At 38.3% G+C, this 21,619-nt stretch overlaps 1 protein-coding gene across 1 annotated transcript in view; it reads left to right on the plus strand.

Annotated features, from left to right (window-relative positions):
- Itga4 (integrin subunit alpha 4) overlaps positions 1-21,619 on the plus strand; it is a 72,837-nt gene that overhangs the window by 10,592 nt on the left and 40,626 nt on the right. Inside the window, exons 3-11 of the mRNA XM_021155222.2 lie at positions 6,648-6,754; positions 6,853-6,982; positions 11,664-11,731; positions 12,597-12,726; positions 14,127-14,212; positions 15,012-15,074; positions 15,164-15,301; positions 18,253-18,364; positions 20,517-20,611. Coding sequence (XP_021010881.1) covers positions 6,648-6,754; positions 6,853-6,982; positions 11,664-11,731; positions 12,597-12,726; positions 14,127-14,212; positions 15,012-15,074; positions 15,164-15,301; positions 18,253-18,364; positions 20,517-20,611 — 929 coding nt within the window. The remainder of the gene's footprint in view (positions 1-6,647; positions 6,755-6,852; positions 6,983-11,663; positions 11,732-12,596; positions 12,727-14,126; positions 14,213-15,011; positions 15,075-15,163; positions 15,302-18,252; positions 18,365-20,516; positions 20,612-21,619) is intronic.

Consider the following 21,619-nt stretch of genomic DNA (forward strand, 5'->3'; position numbering starts at 1 on the left):
CAGATTTCTGAGTTCAAGGCCAGCCTGGTCTACAAAGTGAGTTCCAGTACAGCCAGGGCTACATGGAGAAACCCTGTCTCAAAAAACAAACAAACAAACAAAAAAAAAAAAACAAAAAACAAAAAACAAAAAACAAAAAAAAGTAGAATGGGCAAGTTTTAAATGTATGTTTATCTTGCAATAGAATAGAACTTCAAATTTAAAAGACAAAAGTAACATTTAAAGGAAAGGCTTTTGTTATTTTTCTGAAACCTAAAAGCATGCCAGGAGTGCTTGAAGGAGCAGATGAACTTCTTTTACAGTCCAGAAAGTCAGCCTGAGTGCCCCTACCAAATGCCTGCTAGGGAATCCACAGAAGAGTGACGCAGATGAACAAACCACACATACCATTTCACCACAAAGTCCCAGCCTTCCCCAGTGCAAAGCACATCACTCAAGTCCTCAAAGGTCTAGAAAGAAGACTGACCTTTCTGTTGGGTCCTTATTTCTTCAGTGGAAATGCCCCAATACTGAAGAAGGTGACTGAAATGGAGGAAAGGGGCAGGGCAGGACAGGGGTTAAGAAATGGAGAATCTTCATGAACAATACAAAGTTGACTTTTCATGAGTTGTGTGATGAATTTCAGGCTAGCTTGAGTTACAGTGAGACCCTAACTTTTAAAAAGAACTGATTTTACAATCTGGACAGATTTGTTATATTTTACACACTCTCAGATGGAAAAATAGACTTAGGATGTAAAATTGAATTCAGTTAATTCACATAGCTGAATATTCGTAGAGTTCTATGGTAGATGTTTTAGAATTGTGGGAAGGAACTTAAATATCAATTTTTAACAATTGTAATCTTTTGATTTATTGGCTTCATAGATTTGGGCAGGTTCTTGACTTAGTTTAAGACTTAGTGACTCCGTTTTGGAGGCTGGTGAGATGCCTCAGATGACAAAGTGTTTTCTGTGCAAGCATGAGGCTCTGAGACCAACCCCCAGCATCCTGTGAAAGCCAGACATGGTAACAAGCCTCTGATCTCAGCACTGGGGAGGTGGCGACAGGATCCCTGGATATCACTGGCCAGCCAGTCCAGCTAAATAGATGAACTCTGGGTTTTGTGAGGGATTCTACCTCAAAAAATACAGCAGAGAGCAACTGAAACACCTCCTGTGTTGACCTCTAAATACACATAAGCATTAACCAACGTGCACACACCTGTACACACAATTTTTCACATTCACATGAATCAATTTTCCTATGAATAAAAGGATTAATAATGCATTCTTCTGGCTTTACAGTGACAATAAAACAGTGTTCACATTGAGGCTTCCCATAAAGTGATGGCTACGTATACAAGAGGATTCTGCTATGACCTACATGCATCTTAGTGTTTAACCAAATCCTTAAGATAATATTAGCAATACCATCATCTAATGTTCGCATATGTCCTATATCCTGTTCTTGCCCAAATGCATCACACTTTGTCTTGTTCTCTATGGGAACAACACAGATCCTAACTGACTTAACCATTTTAAGTCATGCTCCTCCCAGACACACATGGAAAAATCTGCAATTTCAAGTGCTATCTCCTCCACTCTATTTGTTACTACATCTTAAAACTCAGGGAAATCGGATTGAGAAAGAAAACCAGGGGGCACAGAAAGAGAGTGACGCTTTCTCCCATCTCAGTCTGGTGAAAACATTGCGGTCTTTTGTCATATCTAATGAGGAATTTTTATGGTGGCATAGTGTACTTCAAAATCCCTCTTCACAACTGTGCATCAAGTACCTTCCTGCTATCTGAGCAGCAGTGTTCTACGCTGCCAGAGTGCTACTGTCAAAAGACAGCCAGTCTCTCCTCCTTGAGGGGATGTAGAAGATTGACTATCTAGCACTCCGTTGTCCAGCTAGAGCGTGCAGTGAACAGCAAAACAAATGGGGAAGAGGTGTGTTTAAGAAGAGTACCCAGTTAGCAACTTATTTTTGACCATTAAAAATTTTTAAGTTTCACTTACATGTGCTGGTAGAAATCATTAGTTTGAGATTTAAAACTAACACACACACACACACACACACATCCTATTTTCTTCTTCAATTTGAAAAATATAAGATTGGACTTAATTCTTAGACTAAGAAGGATGGTTTTTAATATTTTTTTTTTCCTTAATTTGTACTGGGGAGATGCAGTCAACTGTGCCACAAATTAGCCATTCTAGTGCAAAAGAGTGGAAAAACATCAGATGCTAATTTCTGCTGACCTTTTTTTGTTTTCAACTGTGTAAAATACTTTTTCAATCATGGAACTGAGATTTGATTTGCTAAAAGTTTAGCTGGGTAATGGATACTCTGACTTGAAAATGGGATGACAAATCATTGCAGCATGACATTGGGTAAAATAAAATATGGATTTCTTTTTTTATGGTCTTGTCAAGGACATTCAGGAAAATTAGCTTTCTTGTGACAGTCTTTGCAAATGTCACCTCTGTCAAAATGAATATCAAATTTCTTCATGAAGAAAATATGTTTAGTATTTAATTGCCTACTCTCATTACCTAGCTGAAACCCAACAGGACAGAACTTTTCTTACTATTTTGAAAGCAATCTAAGTTGCCCAGTAATTAGACAGGACAGGGCCTCTGCCCATCTACATAGTTGAAACAGTTGTTCTTATACCCAGCTTCACCCCCAGATGCAGTCATCTGGAAGATATTTTTAAGTGCTGATGGCCTGGTCTCCCCCCAACCCATCAATCAGCCTTGGGTTTGAGTACTCATGGTGGGGAAGGGGGCGCAGGAGGTAGTTGGTATTTGTTTAAAACTCTCCTAGGTGATCTCAAGACCATTCAACTCCTTCACAAGGAGCAGTAGATTCAGAAGCACAGAGGTTGAGGGAAGGAAGTCTCAGCGGTCTAAGAAAAGCATAAGATGAGGCCATCTTGACTCTTCTGCTGAGATTTTTCGGGCATTCCCAAAGAGAAGGGAAAGTGTTCCAGAAATCCAGGAAGTTCCAGAGCTGGAGTGGTGACTTGCAGACTATTACTGGAACGAATTTTGCCTAATGACACATACTGGAAGCCTCTCTGTATTGTGGTTGAAGTTGAGGATTGTCTCAGTGGGAAGCAATGTCAAGAAGCAAAAAGAAGAAATAATCACAATGTGTATATGTGTGGGTGTGAGTGTGTCTGAGGGGAGGATGTGTGTATATATAAGTGTTTGCCTGTTAAAATAATTCCTCACCATTTTATTATTTTATGAATTTTCTTTATGGCTTCATAGTCATACTTTTGACCCATTTTGAATCAAGACATGTAACACAAATAGAAGACCGGTTATTGTTTTCCATTTATAAAGTTCAATTTTTAGCACATATTTCTGGGTTTTGGGTTGGGATGGGATGATGGCTAATAAGATTTGGGTTTGGGCACAATGAAGATGAATAAGGTCAGTGCTGAACCATAGAGCAGAAAGGCTGCAAACAAATGTATGCAGCTAGTCCCAGTCAAAACAAAGTCCTCCTTCCTACTGGATACTAATTATCATCATTTCTTCCCAGCGATCACAGCCTATACCAGTAAGAGCCCTTGACTTCTAAGGTTGAGTCTTTTCTGTAAAGTAGATAAGTGATATACATTATATCGTTTAATATATACACATACTATGTAAATATATATATTTAAATTACCACAAATCAGAGGCCTATAAATTAGACAGTATCTGTTGTTGATACCACATAATAACACATGTGAAAGACTGTGTCTAGTCTGACTTAACCCCAGCCTCCACTTGCCCCATTCAAGAGCAACTTAGCCTCACCACTTGAATCCTGAGAAAGTTTGAGCACGTTTCATGTCAAAGTAAACACCTCTTCTTGTGGCTTCTGGAGGGCTCGTTGTTCTGTTTCTAAGAATCATTGCTTTAACCAGAGAACTAAGAGTAGGGACTTGGGCAACACAGGAAATAAAAGCCTAGAGCCTTACAGGCTCTCAGAGAAGTCATTCTAAACAAGTCAGGTTGTTAAGAAGTCCTTCTGAAGGACTCAGAAAAACCCCAGAAATGGAGAGATATGTGCTGAAATGATAAGAAAGGGGCACAGAGAACAGGAAGGCTAGTCAGTAACAGCAGTAACTGTCTTCTGCAGGGCTAACTCTACTGTGCAGGAAGCAGCTTGGATAAAACAGATAACAGCTTAACTTGGCAAAGGTATCTCTAATGTTCATTTTAAAATGTAGGGAACAGCTCAGCTAAGAAACACATAATTGCATGCAGGATGCTATTCTTGCACATATGAACTTCTGGGCCATTTTCAGCTAGCAAATTTGCACGCTATCATTTGCATGGTTCCAAAGCATTGTGTTTGTTGTTTTTTAACTTCTGGTGACTAACTAGAGAAGAGAACATTTGTTTGCAAATATCAAACCTAATCTTGAGGAAAACACCCATTTTTCATCCCCATGCAAACAGGGAAGGTGGCGTTCAGAGGCCCACGCACTCTTGTCTTTAACAATGACAACTGCAGGTGGATTGGCTGGTGTTGACTATAATTTTAAAAATAGTTTTGTATTTTTGATTATATGGCATTTATTGTTATAGTAACAGAACTTCAACTGCACATAGCCTGGCTACCTTTGGTGGTGCGTTTTTGACATTAATTTAAAAATATCGGTGGTTTTAAAGACAATTCCAACTGAAAACTGCATCCCAATGAAAATTAAATCCTTTGGCCTCCCTTCTTACTTCTCCTGTATTGGTTTGGAATCATGTAGCCCTAGTAGCTCCCTGCGTTAGGCTAACCCTGTTGGTTGAATGCTTCTCAGCAATTAGAGTGGAGTTTATTGGAGCTGGAAGATGGTAGCTGAGAGCTCACAAAGTGGAGTGTATAATGGAACATTATAAAACAGGTTCTGTTTTCCTGGATTTCCTTCCTTTCCTCTTCTCTCTCCAGCCTTTCCTTCTCTCATCATTCCCACACAGGAAGCTCTGTGTACATCAAGACTACTCTCTATCAGGGTTTGGACCACAGTGAGCTGTTCTTCCTGTTGCTTAGCAGTGTTCTTTCTCTGGGTCTGTTTGCCTTCATTTCTCAGTCAATCTCCCAGGCTATCCATTAGTAGTAGAAGACATCATTGGTTTCCAGGAAACCAAGCCAACAAAGCATTATCAATGTTCTATGCTAACCATGCTTCTGACCTGATCTGAAGCAATCCTTGGAATAGACAGGGATGGCTGGATCCACTGAAAAGGACTCCAGGAAAGAGTTTAGGAAGCTCCCGTAAGCTCGGTTGTGGTAAAGCATTCGGTATTTCTGTGAATGATGTTTTGAAATCCATACATATATTCATAAATATCTCCCTACGCTTCTTACACAGAATCTTTATGACTCAGGAAAGTCAATACAAATGATTCCCTTTTAAAAATATTATCTTTATGTATGTAGGCATTGTGAGTGTTCCTAGGAAACTCTACCTAGGGTTCAGATAAGAGAGGAAAGCAGGTAGTTAATGATACAAAGATGCGTGTGGGACATTCTGTTATAACACTATAAAAACTTGTGACCAGTGTTCACAGTAAAGAATTCCAGCTTCTGGTACACTTACCTCATCTAATCAATGCTGATGCTTTCTTTTCACTGTCAGAACTAAGCATAGAATATTCAAGTGTTAACTAAGGAGGACAGAATGTAATGCTAGCAAAAAAAAACCAAAAAAAAACAAAAAAACTATGATCCCCGTCTTATCTCAGTCTTCCTCTAGTTAATGATGTGAAATCGCTCAAACACAGAATCTCACTGGGGCTCCCACTCAAAAGCTGAAGGTGTGTGCTGGCAAATAAAACATCATTGCCATAAAGATGACTGCTCTACATTTCAGCAGGGCTGGGTTGCACCTGAGTAGTTCCGTTATGCTGGGCTGTTTCTGCAATTTATGTATTTGCCAAAGTGTGCCTATTGACTTTTTTTTCCCCCGACACCATATTGTTTTCATAGAACTTTTATCATTGTTGAAAACACCAAAGCCGGGCGTGGTGGCGCATGCCTTTAATCCCAGCACTCGGGAGGCAGAGGCAGGAGGATTTCTGAGTTCGAGGCCAGCCTGGTCTACAAAGTGAGTGCCAGGACAGTCAGGGCTACACAGAGAAACCCTGTCTCGAAAAAACGAAAAAAAAAAAAAAAAAAGAAAACACCAGTCATTTCACTAAGCCTAAACCACAGGGCATTTTGTTTCAAAGGCTATGCATTATTGGTACACTAATTATATACTCTACTGTCTACTAGCTCAGTCATTTTCAGAGGTGCTTGACTGATGTTAATTAATGGGTAAGAAAGGCAAAACACAAATTCTTTTCCAATCATCAGCCTCTTTTTTGTATCAAATGGACCTTGCTCATTGATAATTAGCTACCTCCTATACCACTTAGGCCACTTCTTCATGGCCTCTACAACATTGCTCTGAGGTCATTTCAGCAAAGAAGAGTCAGCTTGTGTGGAGAACAACTGTGTTTGCAGAGAGCAACTCACTTTTACTCCTAAGTTGAACTGAATACAAGATGAGACAAAGATGGGGCAAGAGAAACCCTGGGAATCAGGGTCTAGCTTTAACTACTCTATGCCTTTAGAAAAACATTGTTTTCAACAAAACTGATGAGGTTTTCCCAAATACTGCAGGTAGCCCCAGTGGAGAGCCCTGCGGGAAGACATGCCTGGAGGAGAGGGATAACCAGTGGCTGGGGGTCACCCTTTCCAGACAGCCGGGAGAAAATGGATCTATGGTGGTAGGTACTGAAGTGGGTCCACCAACCGAGACCAGTCCTGGAATCAGACCTTCGAGGTGTGACTTTCATATTTTTGTTTGACTTTTTGTATTATCCAGACTTGTGGGCACAGGTGGAAAAATATTTTTTACATGAAGAGCGATAACAAACTCCCCACTGGCATTTGCTACGTCATGCCTTCTGATTTGCGGACAGAACTGAGTAAAAGGATGGCCCCGTGTTACAGAGGTAAGTGAGACTTGACCGAACTAGAGGGAGAGAAGCAAAGGAAGGCGTCCAGTCGTTTGCATTTGCAGTTTTGCCTGCTCAAAGATGAAGAATATCCTTCATACGGCCATTGTTAACTAATACCATCCTTCCTTTGTTTACTTTGTGTAGTAGCGATACCTTATACAAACATTCCATGGTTTTGAAAAGCAATTCTTCATTTTCATTTGAATAATTGTGGAAGCTAGTTGGCAACTATCCAACTTTGTACTAAATTTATATTTTCAAATCAGTCTAAGCACGTCTAATGTCAGGGAAACCATAGGATCCTCAAAGTCATGAAATTACCTACAAAATTCTTATTAGAAAGAAAATGACCTTACTTCCTGTTTTCCTAGAAACTTGTAGGGGTCTTCAAAAGGATTCAAGGCACTGGTCAGAGCAAAGCCTTCGCACTTCCTGTTCCCCATATGTGTTCCTTGAAGATGTAAGGAATTAGTGTTTATAGCAACATTTGGTTCTCAACCTGTGTATCACACCTCCTTTGGGGCTCAGATAACACTTTGCCTGGGGTCACCTAAGACCATCAGAAAGCACAGATATTTACATTACAATGTATAACATTAGCAAAGTTTCACTTGTGAACCCTCAACAAAACTAATTTTACGATTGGGGGGGGTGGATCGTCAGAACATGAGGAACTTTAAGAAAAGGTTACAGCATTAGGAAGGTTGAAAACCACTGGTCTAAATTTGGGTAACTCTGTCTCAATGGAAACCTGTATTTTATGTACAGAATTAAGATATATATTTAGATTTTGGGACAAATGTCAGTAGCTGTCAAGATAATATTTATAACAATCAGTAACTCTAAAACTGTCTTTAGAACACCAAAAATATAATGAATGCCAATTCTTTCTAATGATAAAACATACTATTATTATCTCCCTTATCCTCCAAAGATAACCTTAATTACCTGTTAGAACTTTGAACTCATACTTAAATTTATGCACTGATTCTGATCATTTTAGGATCTTTCATATCTGGATTCTGATGTCCTGGAGAAGTCCATGTAATAATTGTTTATATTTTACCTTTGAATGCAAGAAGATAAACTATGCACATTAAATTTTCAATTGCAATAAAACTCAGTCTGGAGTTCTGTATATTTATTATTCCCTTTTGCCTTATAGTTTTATTTTATGTATTTAAACATTTCCCTGCAGGATTATTTTTCTAAAACATACCTATCTATATGCTTTTAGAAGTTAATATGAGCATAGCCCTATTAACATAGCACACATTTGAAAGGGGTGAGAAGTCATGGCAGGGAGTGCAGAGACATCCATGGAGTAATTTGTCAAAAGGAATAAGTGGGCCTCAGTTTTTTTTCATAGAAGTTTATGAAGGAAAGAGCATCAGGAGAAAAAGCAGGGCTGTGTCACTTAGTAAACTCCCAAAGCTTTGCAGTAAGAGACCTTACACATCTTTGTCCACATGGGTCTTGATTCTTTCTGTTAGGCAAAGCAGGAAGGAAGGGATAATCTCAACAAATTAGCATGAGACAATTGAACAGCCACCTGCAAAAAGAGTGCAATGGATTCTTTTTTTTTATTGGATATTTTATGTATTCTCATTTCAAATGTTATCCCCTTTCCCAGTTTCCCCTCCAGAAACCCCCTCTCTCATCCCTCCTCCCCTGCTTCTATGAGGGTGCCCTCTCCCACCTTCTCACTCCCACCTCAGTGCTCTGGCATTCCCCTACAATGGGGAACCAAGCCTTCACAGGACCAAGGACTTCTATCCATGCCAGACAATGCCATCCTCTGCTACATATGTTGCTAGAGCCATGGGTCCCTCCATGTGCACTCTTTGGTTGGTGGTTTAGTCCCTGGGAGCTCTGGGGGATCTGGTTGGTTGATATTGTTGCTCTTCCTATGGGGTTGCAAACCTTTTCAGCTCCTTCAGTCCTTTCTCAAACTCCTCCATTGGGATACCCATGCTAAGTCCAATAGTCAGCTGCAAGCATCCGCCTCTATATTTGTCAGGATCTGGCAGAGCCTCTCAGGAGACAGCTATAACAAACTCCTGTCTGCAAGCACTTCTTGGCATTCACAGTAGTTTCTGTGTTTGGTGTCTGTATATGGGATGGGTCTCCAGGTGGGGCAGTCTCTGGATGGCTTTTCCTTCAGTCTCTGCTCCACACTTTGTCTCTGTATTTCCTTTAGACAGGAGCAATTCTGAGGTAAGAGTTTGGAGATGAGTGGGGAGCTTTGCCTAACCTCTGGATATGGTCTTCACAGGTTCTCGCTCCCCTTTGTTGGGCATTTCAGCTAATCTCATCCCTGTTGGGTCCTGGGAACCTCTTGCTTTCCTGGCATCTGGGAGTTGCTGGTGGCTATCCCCTGTTCCCTGTCCCCCATTGCTACACACCTCTGTTCAAATTCCTGACCTTCTGTATATTATATCAGTCTTCTCTCATACCTGATCCTAGCTTCCCATTTCCCCTCCCCCTCCTCTCTTCCTCCCAAGTCCTTCCCACCCTCTGCCTCCTGTGAGGATTTTGTTCCCCCTTCTAAGAAGGACTGAAGAAGCATTCACATTTTGGTCTTCTTTATTCTTGAGCTTTATATGGTCTGTGAATTGTATCTTGGGTATTCTGAGCTTTGGGGCTGATATTCACTTATCAGTGAGTGCATGCCATGTGTGTTCTTTTGTGACTGGGTTACCACACTCAGGATGATATTTTCTAGTTCCATCCATTTGCCTAAGAATTTTAGGAAGTCATTGTTTTTAATAGCTGACTAGTACTCCGTTGTATAAATGTACCACATTTTCTGTATCCATTCCTCTGTTGAGGGACATCTGGGTTCTTCCCAGCTTCTGGCTATTATAAATAAGGCTGCTATGATCATAGTGGAACATGTGCCGTTGTTATATGTTGGAACATCTTTTGGGTATATAACCAGTAGTGGTATATATAGTTGGATCCTCGGGTAGTACTATGTCCAATTTTCTGAGGAACTGTCAGACTGATTTCCAGAGTGGTTGTACTAGCTTGCAATCCTACCAGCAATGGAGGAGTGTTCCTCATTCTCCACATCCTCTTCAGCATCTGCTGTCACCTGAGTTTTTGATCTTAGCCATTCTTACTGGTGTAAGGTGGAACCTCAGGGTTGCTTTGATTATCTTATACCATACACACAAGTAAACTTAAAATGCAATAAAACCTTGACTGTGAAGCCCCCAGGCCTGGAACCTCTGGAGAGCAACAGAGAGAGTAATGATTTCCTGGAGGTCACAACAAAAGATCAAGCTACAAAAGGGAAGGGACAAGTGGTGGTAGGGCAAGCAGCAGAGTTTCTGCATAGCTCAGGAAGGCATCAGGTGAGCAGCGAGAGAAGCTGGAGTCAGGCATGTGCAAACATTCTCAGATGTGGTGATCATTACCCAAATATATATGGAATCTCATCAAAGAGATACCACAAAACCAGTAACCTGATTGCAAGTCAGTTAAACCAAGATCTTTTCTCTTCAGTGAGAGCAGAGATATGGCTGATGGTTTTATGAAGGGTGGTTGGTGTTACTAACCATCACAGAATGTAAATCAAACCTGGAAAGACCACTTCTTATCTTTTGAAATGGCTATTTACCAAAAAGATGAGAGATAAATATTAGCCAAGGTGGCATGAGTGACTCTACAGAGCATCATGAGAGACTCTACAGAAGGTTCTCAAGATAAAGAAAATAGAAACTCCACACAATTCTATGGTCCATTCGGGAGTGTGAGAGCCAAGGACTCATGGGTGGTGCGTGTATGTGCGCTTACATACAATGGACTGTCATCTAGCTTTAGTAAGCGCTGCCATTTGGGATACCATGCATGAGTATGGAGAACACTGTAAACCAAGCACAGAAAACAACAAGTAATTACATTTATATGTAAAATCTGAAAATACTAAACACAGGGAATAAGAGTGGCCAAGTGGTTGGGGGTGTGGGATGTGGAGCAGGATGAGGAGGATCAATCACAGGACACTGAGTTTCAGTTTTGTCAGAGAAATGAATCTAGCAAGGGAATGCACAGCATGGGTTTATATGCAACAGGACAGCTTAGTGTGGGATTTTGCCAGGAAGGTAGATTCCCATTGTTTTGACCACATGTAGACAAAAAGTCACCATGGAAAGGGAGTGCGATGTTGGGTGAATGAATAGCCATTCTACTTGTGTGCCCCACAGAATTACCATTGTGCACCTCCAAGATATGTAGTAACTCAGGGAGCTGTGAACCTAAAAACTAAAATTCTAGCTCTTGGCCTTTCACCCACTGATTCATTTTAACTTTTAGTTATGTGTTGCCAATACTTCCCATAAAGTGGAAACAGACATAATCACACAATTGTGATTCCTGATGATAATTTGAAGGTTAATACAGGAGACCTGAATGATCTTAAATCATGAAAATTACTATTATTTTCAAAAGTAGAACATAAGACACAGATCTGAAGACTCATGTTTGTGAAAACCTCTGAGAAAAATAAAACTATGGTGAATGGTCATTATGATAAAAATTAAGCCTGAACCATTAGAAGACTGAATCAGAAGGATTTTGAGTTAAAGGCCAGCCTGGGCTCGACAGCCAAACTCTGTCTCAAAATATATAGTTCCAACTTGTCTAAACCAATATTAAATTTCTGTTTTAGATTATATGAGAAAATTTGGAGAAAATTTTGCATCATGTCAAGCTGGAATATCTAGTTTTTACACACAGGTAACAGCTTAATACTATGTTCAGTAACTGTATATGTAGAGAAGCTTAATTCTGGGGTTTCTCTAGACTTACTGAGTAACATTTAAGTGATCTTAAGCTGTGGACTATTATTACCATGTTCACACCACTAACTGTTTTACATATAATTTTAGAAAATTATAATTGTAGTTTTATAAATTGTAAAATTGTAAAAGGCTAATACTACATAGGATCAGGAATTTAGTGGAAGTCTAAAGTAGCTAGTTATTTATTTTTCTAACTTCAAAGATGAAAATATCTATCCAAATATATTGTTTTAATTACTAGTTAATTACTCCTTTCCTTCCTTCCTTCCTTCCTTCCTTCCTTCCTTCCTTCCTTCCTTCCTTCCTTCCTTCCTTCCTTCCTTCCTTCCTAGTTAGGTTAAAGTATGCCCTAAATTTCACTAGCCTTATTATTATCTGAGCTGAGATTGTTAGGGACACTATTCAGTGATTTTTGCAAATTGAAATAAATGAAGTCTCCTTTACTCTCTGGTAACACATGATTATCCTGGTAATGGAACCTAATGACTTACACACAAATGATTATCTTTCATTGACCCACATTGCCTTTGTCCCCAAAGCTTATTCTAGTGTCTAATGGCCCTGCCTTTGATATTTGAAACCCACTGGTAAATGTGCAAAAAGTTCCAGAATTTCTTCTCTAAAATTCTATTCTTAGCTTTTCTGGCTATTTAACATATGGTTTTAAATTAATAAAATGTTCCCCCTTTTAAGCTTCAATACAAAATGCATTTCCTGACTATTTGCCTAGAATGCTGTATATTTGCAAGAGGTTTGGTGTGGTAAGATTTAACTTTCAAATGATGAGTTTTCTCTTGCAGGATTTAATTGTGATGGGGGCCCCGGGATCATCGTACTGGACTGGCTCCGTCTTTGTCTACAATATAACTACAAACCAATACAAAGCATTTATAGACAGACAGAATCAAGTAAAATTTGGAAGCTACTTAGGTACTGTAAAAATTTGACCAACTTGAATTATCTGTACCTTAGAAATGATATGTGCACCTTACTGGCCAGTAACAATTAGGTATATCAGAAACTGTCTTAATTAAGCATAAAGCCAGCTGCATTTCGTTAACTGTGTATCTTATACTGACACAGGTAACTACCGTTGTCATTGCTTCATCCCTACATAGGAAGTGGTGAATGCAACTTACTTCGTCTTAGGAAGCCCCCTCCCCCAGTTCCTTTTTTCTTCCTTTGTTTCTCTTTCCTTCCTTTCTTCCTTCTTTTCCTTCCTTTCATTGTTCTTCTCTGTTTTCTAAGGCTAGGTCTCATGACATAGCCCTAATTGACCTCTGACACATGAATGCTAGAATTAAAGGTGTGTGTCACCACTCCTGGCTCCCTAGGAAGTTTTTATGCTAAGTCTGTATTGATGCATTCATTTAAACACATGGCTTTGAATATATATGCATTAATTCTTAGACTAGCAAATTAAAAGCAATGCATCTTAAAATGACATCCTAGCTGAAGGAGAGCATTGCGAAGTATATTCTAAAACTTATGATTTTGACTTCTTCCTTATAGACGTTTTGTTTTTAAGATTATCTTGGACTCTTTCTCAGAGTTTAACCATTTTTATTATCCTTTTCTCCTTCGTTCGCATTGTTATTTCACAAGTCAAGAATATCATATTTGTCTCCTATATCTCTACAACATACATATTTTGTGACATCGTTTCTCTTTACAGTAAAGTACGTATGTTCTGTAGATTTTTTTATTTTTGAACAAAGCACGTGCTTGTTTGACCCATACATGCTTTAATTGTGAGCATTTTGTGTTCAGAAAGGGCAGTGAAAAAACAAGTAGTATATTACTATCATTCCAACAGAATTCCTCAGACATTACCTTATGTGATTGAACTATGGCTTGAAGTATTGCAGGAAATGTAACCCATTTTCTGTCTCTTATTACACAAAGTTATATATTTATGTAAAGTCTCTGCAATAGAAAGATTGATTGAAACCTGTAAAGATTGTCGTTTGAGAGCTTCAGCGTCTTGTGTACTCTCAGATGTTACATCTGTAATCCTGGAAGACCATTTGCTAATCATATCACACAGACAATAACAGATCAAGTGTCAAGGTCATATTTTCAATATTGAGAGCTTGGAAATTCAAACCCGTATCATTGTTTTTATTATATATATATATATATATATATAATATATATATATATATATCTTTAAATTGCTTAAATGACCATTTTAAGGTAATATAAATGTTTTTGAGGTTCTCTGTAAGGTAGTCACTTTAAGTAGTTTTGGTTACCTCAATGCAAAGAGTTAGAAAAGCATATATCTGCGGGGAATGATGTGCCTCATGTGCTTCTCTCCTCTTATGCAGGCTACTCAGTTGGAGCTGGACATTTTCGAAGTCCACATACTACCGAAGTCGTAGGAGGAGCCCCTCAACATGAACAGATAGGAAAAGTAAGACTTGCCTTTTTTTTTCTCTCTCTCTATTTCTTCACAACATCTTGAATAGATTATATGAGAGAGTAAAGTGCTAAAGGGACACTGCAAAATATAAGATTCAAATGATGAGCAGCATATTGCTTCAGTTGAATCTGTTCAAGATTTATTTATAGCTCTCAAAGAAATTTAGCTGGAAAATTCTAAAGGGAACTACATAACTTAAATGAGGCTCTGTTATGAGTAAATTGATAAAATATAAATAACAAATTATAGATAATATAGTGTGATAATAAATAGATAAAATATAATTATTTATAGATGCCCAGAAAATAAATTTACTGGTTATTATTTAATAAGAGGGAGTTGAGACAGGCCATGCTGCATGATAAGACTAGAAAAAAATAGAATAGAATAGAGTAGAAAGAATAGAATAGAATAGAATAGAATAGAATAGAATAGAATAGAATAGAATAATTCTAGCTCTAGGTTTTTCTACTTTTCCACATGAATATTGGAAACTCAAAAAGTTTTTCTTTAGTAAACCTTTTTCTGTTTTTTTTTCCCCTACGGGATCCAAAAGTTAGTTTTTGAGATGATAGGGTTTCAAGTCAGGCGTATCAATGTAAATATTAATATTACATATCACTCTTAAAATTTGTAGTGGTAACAATTTTATTAAAACTTGATATTTTATGTTTGTCCATTTACGTGTTATAGAGATTGATATTTTGATTAAACAAATAAGTTGGATTATTTTTTAAGAGAAAATTTGATAAGAAAGTAAATGTCTTTGGATTCTTTCCCCCAACTGTAGGCATATATATTTAGCATTAATGAAAGCGAACTGAACATCGTATATGAAATGAAAGGTAAAAAGGTAAATACATTTCTGCTTTGGGTGTTGCTGGGGGCTTCTATGAATAGTGCCGTGTATTCTCATTGCGCATATTCTTTGCTTTGGAACAGCTTGGCTCATACTTTGGAGCTTCTGTCTGTGCTGTGGACCTCAATGCAGATGGCTTCTCAGATCTCCTTGTTGGAGCTCCCATGCAGAGCACCATCAGGGAGGAAGGAAGAGTATTCGTGTACATCAACTCTGGCTTGGTATGTCTGATAGTCCCCAAACTGGAAGTCATACATGAATTATAATTCAGACTGAATTTGCCCTTAATTTAGAGTTATGAGACTACAGGTTCTTTTTGAAATTAGTGTATTCATGTACACAAGTGCAAGACGCATGTTCATGCATGCTTCTCCGTGCCATGGTACATACATGGAGGCCAGAGCAAAGCAGGCCTCTCATTCTACTGCATATTCCTGAGATCCAACTTGGATCATGAGACTCATACAAGAAGCACTTTTATCCACTGAGCACCTTTGTCAGGCCAGAGATGTATAGTCTTAGGTTTATTTGATGGACCAAAGTAAAATTTCTACTGCTGTATTGATGCTCTGAAAATGAAACAGAACATGCCAATGAGTAACTATTCCAGAAATCTGAGACAGAACAAAAAGGAATACATGTGCACAGCCTGTGTGAGTTCACTCTAGTAATTAAAACCTCCTTTAGTTTAATTTTTACACAAATGTAATTTGGAAAAATGGTTTTTGCAGATACTTCAAAGCAGATGTTTGTATAACTCAATAATTATCATTCTTATATAACTTAGTAAGTTATTGGGAATAGATGAAACATTCAATGTTTTCAACTTCTTCATTTGCAATCAGAAATAAGGTGTATTGATAAAAAACTATTGCACACTTCAGTTGGATTAGATTCTAAAATAATATGAGATTGGCATCACTTATTCTGAAGTGGCTACATTATTAAGTTAGATATTTACTGAATATTATTCATTTTAAGTCATGAGCAATATTTGGTCCTTTGGTTTGAAAATAAGAGCAGGCTTGTAAGAAAGCAGGTTCATTTTCTAGGACACAGCATCTTTTAGTCACGATTTAGTAAAGTGCACTTGTAACCTTCCTCACTCAAAATTTTTCAGAAAATTTAATAAGTTTTCATTTCCAATGTTATGCTAAACTCTACACAATGCAAAAGGCTTCTAGGGTTCTAGGGTGGACGTCTTAAAGTTCTGAAAATAGAGTAGAGGGTTGCATATGCAGAGGTTCCCTGAACTTTCTTTAAACTAAAATGTATTGTTCTCTGTATAGGACTGTCTCAGATATCATTAATGGCAGCATGAAAACAATTGCACTTCACATTTCATACTTCCCCACTCACAGATGCCCTTCCTTGTATTCACTTACCCTTAGTCAGCAAGTATCTCTCATTTTCCCCTTGTGGCAAATATCTGGCATATTTTAAACAAGGAAATGTTTAAAAAGTAGTTTAACAGTAAAAATCATTGCTAAAATAAAAGAACATTTTTCCTCCACAGAAATCTTAGACCATCCACATATGAAAACAGATAAAGGGAATGCTCAGAGAGCAAAGAACAAGTCCACTCACGAGGCTGCCCTTCCCTCTGACTAACCCAGAAGCACTGCTGTTGAACACAGATCGGCTTAGTAACTGGTTGCCAGTTTTAGATCCCACAGTGTTGATTTCTATTCTTCTCTTTGCACTTACCTATTTCTAAACTCTCTGAAATGGCACTAGCCGCTAAGAAACACAACAGTTTCTTTCCCTCATTTGTCAGTGCCTGTGCTAGTCGGGATAGGACTCATCTGTTTCTTTTACCCTTGTTGTTTTTGGCCCATACAAGTCCTAGACCAGCAGACACTCCAGAATTATTGTCAATGAACTGAAAGAAAGAAGGCTATTTGAAGGACTTGGGTTTTGACCTAATCTATTAAATAGCTCTCAGGGGTCCTCACTGAGCACCTAGTTGCTATTCTTGATGACTGTAGGCTACTTGAACAGGAGCAATTACCACATATTCTCCTGGAACTCTTGTAAATCGGCATTGTCTTGAGGGTATACATCACATGTCTTCACAGAGACCCCGCCTCTCTTCCCTTTAGTCATTTCCTAAGGAGCCATCCCATTGTATCCTTCAGTCCTTGGATTTAATCCCATTCCATGTCAATGGTAGTGACTACATCTGTATAGATAGATTCAAATTTTAAATTCATTTAGAACAAAAATGAGCCTTAGTGAAAATCTGGAATGGGAAATATTATCAAAAAAAGCTGAGAATAATCCCAGTTGTGACTCAGAGCTCATTATCACAGCATACTTGGACAGCTCATCCTCTATACAATAACAGCTCACCTTCAACTTCAAAGATGATGATTGACCAGTGCACTGCTGCTTAGATAAGGTTCCAAAGGGCAGCTTAGGTCAAGTCATCTGTTATCTCAGAGACCTCCCATGGCTTGCTATCGTTTGCTTCAGAAAGAGTAAATTTCCCTTTTAATTCATTTGCTATATACTGTAAGACAGTAATTTGTCTTTGCTGTCATGTTCATTATATATGTTTATTAATTAATAAACATTGTAGCTGTTTTCTGTAAATCACAGCCACGCCTTCCTTGCGGTAGCCACCTTACATATCCCTTTGTGAAGTCTCTCTCAGGTCTTCTCCCCATTCTGCTCCTTATTGGAATTCCTTCCTTGCTTCAGTTAGAATTATTCTCCCTTCTTTTCATTAGTGCAAAAGTAATTTGTACTTGTAAGTCATGTGCACACTTGTATAAAGCCCATCGTGTATCCATGGTTCCTGGAGGAAGCAGGGTGTTGCTTACATATACTCCTCCATGGCCCCTTTCACTGGTTCACTCTGCCCAGTGAGTGCATTGTCTTTAGCAAGAGCTCAATAAATGTTTGTTAAATTGAATTATTAAAATGATTTATTGGATTTTCAAAGCTGGGGATCTTGAGTTCGACAATTTCCCATGTCCTCTGAGCTCTAATCACGCTATTATATGTGTTGACTTAATAAATATTTATTGAATTGAACTGGGATGTGTGTACTGAAGCTCTATCTGTGGTTTGATGCATTAGAAAAATCCATATCCAATTATAGCAGTAAAGCACGTGTCAAGTTACCAGGCGGCTTTATAATGACACCTCTCTTTCCATCCTTATCTAGGGAGCTGTGATGGTTGAAATGGAAAGGGTCCTTGTCGGAAGTGACAAATATGCTGCAAGATTTGGGGAGTCTATAGCGAATCTTGGCGACATTGACAATGACGGCTTTGAAGGTAATTAAAAATTTCTAATTTGGTACTTAATTTCTACTTTTAAAATAGCTCAAGGAAGCAAATGTGATTGTAGTTTTGTGTTTGTTCGCCTTTTTGTTGAAAGAGGAACCAGAATGATAGGCCACCTAGATTTTGATAATGTTATGTCAGTTATTAATCTTTATCACGGTTAATTAGAGGGGGTTATTCAAAGCATTTTTATTGGTTCTAAGGGTACCATTGATTATAAGTAGCATCATTCTTTACCCGTCTCTAAAATGATGCTTATCAACTTTTGATATCCATCATTTTACTATTTAAAAACGATCCTGATATTAGAAAGAAATTATGAGGTGTCTATATCATTAGAGCATGATATTTAACTACCAGTACAGCCCAGAAACTGAGCAAACCCAACTGAGTCTGGAGGTGAAAGTGGAGCATGTTCTGGTGCCCCCTGCTATGCCTGGAGTACTGTCTGGAGCTGCTTTGCTCTAGGATCTGGCAAGGACCCAGCAAGAGTCACAGCCTTGGTGAGGGGCAGAGTAGTGGCTTCCCACCAACTGACCTTGAAGCATTTACATGATTAATAAATGGCACTGCCTTAACCATGCATCCTGCCCTAGACATCAGACTTGCAGTAGAAATGTCTTCCTCTACACCTGTCTGCTCTTAGCCTACTACTGGGAGTTAACTGAGCCCATGAAACTGCACACATAGAATAAATATGTGTTAGAGGAGAGTGTATGGTTTCCCAGAGTGCAATAACTTCCTACAATTTAGAAAGTAAGTTTTTAATGTTTATTTTCATGGCTTGGAATTGAATCTTCTTGATACTGCCTCTGAAAATTAAAATATGGTTTGTCTTAAATAGCAGCCAAAATTACCACTGTGGCTGTGAAAAAATTGAGATAATAAGTAATATCATGAAAATAAACTTTTTGTTCTTTAGATATCAGCTAAAATAATTAAAAACATTGCATACTATTAAGTGCATTAATATGCCTCCATAGCATCATGCGGTATAACAATGACATGTTCTTGAAGCTATGGAATGTTAATTTTCTTCTTCATGTTACATGTATTTACATCACTTAAGCAATGAGATGAGTCAGCATGTTTGTTACTCTTGGGTTGTTTTTTCCATGTTTTAATCCCAGTGTCATAAATTCAACATTAATCACAATAAATTCATTCTGTCATTATTTTACAAAGCAAGGCATTTCCTGAAATTCTATTTGTATATGCGTGTATCTCTAATTACCACTACTGGAAGAAGAATGGACCCAGAAACCATTTTACTATAATAGAAAAGTCTAGAAATTCAAAACTAAGGTTCCTGTGGTCATACAGTCTCCCATTATAACACGCCAGATGCTGTTATATGCATTTGTTGTGTTACATCCTCTCATACCAAGCACATTTGTCTTTGTGTGCTCTCATTCCATGAGTGAGAAGCAAGACATATAAATTAAACACTGGGGACATACAGAGAAGCAGGGCACAACAACAGAGCTGAGGTGTCAAGAGGTATGTCTGCAGCCCCCGTATGCTTAGCCGTTATGACAGAGTATGCTGCAAAACCACCCACTCTGGTATTTTCCATACGCCTTCTATTATGCATAATCTTGAAGCTCATGTAGTTAGTTAGTTTGTTTGTTTGTTTTTCCTGACAGAGTGGTTGTATTTTCTTTTAAGAGGGAGTTTTGAAGTAGATGCTCACAGTCAGCTATTGGATGGAACACAGAGCTCCCAGTGGAGGAGCTAGAGAAAGCACCCAAGGAGCTAAAGGGGTCTGCAACCCTGTAGGTGGAACAACATTATGAACTAACCAGTACCCCTGGAGCTTGTGTCTCTAGCTGCATATGTATCAGAAGATGGCCTAGTCGGCCATCATTGGGAAGAGAGGCCCCTTGGTCTTGCAAACTTTATATGCCTCAGTATGGGGGAACGCCAGGGCCAAGAAGTGGGAGTGGGTGGGTAGGGGAATGGGGGGGGGGTCTGGGGGACTTTTGGGATAGCATTTGACATGTAAATGAAGAAGATACCTAATTTTAAAAAAAGAGGGAGTCTTCATATTATGTCACATGCATTCAGAATCATGAAGGCTAGCTTTCCAAGTTCATTCTTTGCATCAAGAGTTTTTAATATTTTCATGATTTAAATCTGACAGATATTGCTATTGGTGCACCACAAGAAGATGACTTGCGAGGTGCTGTCTATATTTACAATGGCCGAGTAGATGGAATCTCCTCCACCTACTCACAGGTAAGATACTCTTCAGACTGGCACAGGAACATTGGAGACTAAAGGACCCTCAGTATTCGTCTGGTAACGTGGACTTGTTTTCTCTCTCAAATACGTAACATTTTTATTTCATCACATAATATTGGTATGTGATCTTATTCTAACTCTCAAAACAATTTTCTTTAAACCCTTTATTACCACTAGAGTTCCATTCCATTTTTGTTCTTGTCTTTATGTGTGACAGCACATCTGTGTTTTCGAGGCAATGGCCATTATTTCCCAACTTTGCCCACTTGGATACCAAGTGCAGCTAAAGCTTTATGCTTTACAGAGCTAGCACAGGGAGTGAAATGCATTCATGAGACCATGTTTCTTTCTATGTATAATAGTTAAACTAATAACATCTTAATACAAATTTATGACAAAACTCTCATTTCAATTCTATATCTTGACATCTCCAGATATTTCATTGTAGAAAAAGAGCTATATTCTAAGAAAGATTTTTTCAAAGATTTGCTAGCTAACATTATTTTGGTGTGACCAAAAGTGGGCAAATGACCCTCTAAATTTAATTTAAAAGTTAGATATATGTCAAGTCAAAGACTGATTTTTTTTTCTTCCTGTGAATAGTACCCATGTATTTCTAATTCAGTGTCTGGACATGAAATTAAATAGATGGAACAGACTGAGGTGTGGACTGTTCTTGAATGGAAAGGAGCAATCTGTCGAAACCAGTAGGTTTTCATCAGACATCTGAATAGGAATATATGATAAAGAATAATAGACATCTTAATTTCTAAAATTTCTGTTTATTTATTAATGTTGATTATGGAAGTAAAAGCAGAACTTGAAAAAAATTCAAAGACAAGAAATAAGTAATTGTTTTGGAAACACTAAAAATTATCCTGTAAAATATTGCCTTTTTCACAACATAAAGTTTTAGTAACAAAATAGATTTCAGGTGTTTTTAAAAGTGGGAAATTTTACATCTCTTAAAGTGTAAGAATGTGTTTTCTTGGTCAGTGTGCT

Source organism: Mus caroli, chromosome 2, assembly GCF_900094665.2.
Source record: "Mus caroli chromosome 2, CAROLI_EIJ_v1.1, whole genome shotgun sequence".
Taxonomy (NCBI): Eukaryota; Metazoa; Chordata; class Mammalia; order Rodentia; family Muridae; genus Mus; species Mus caroli.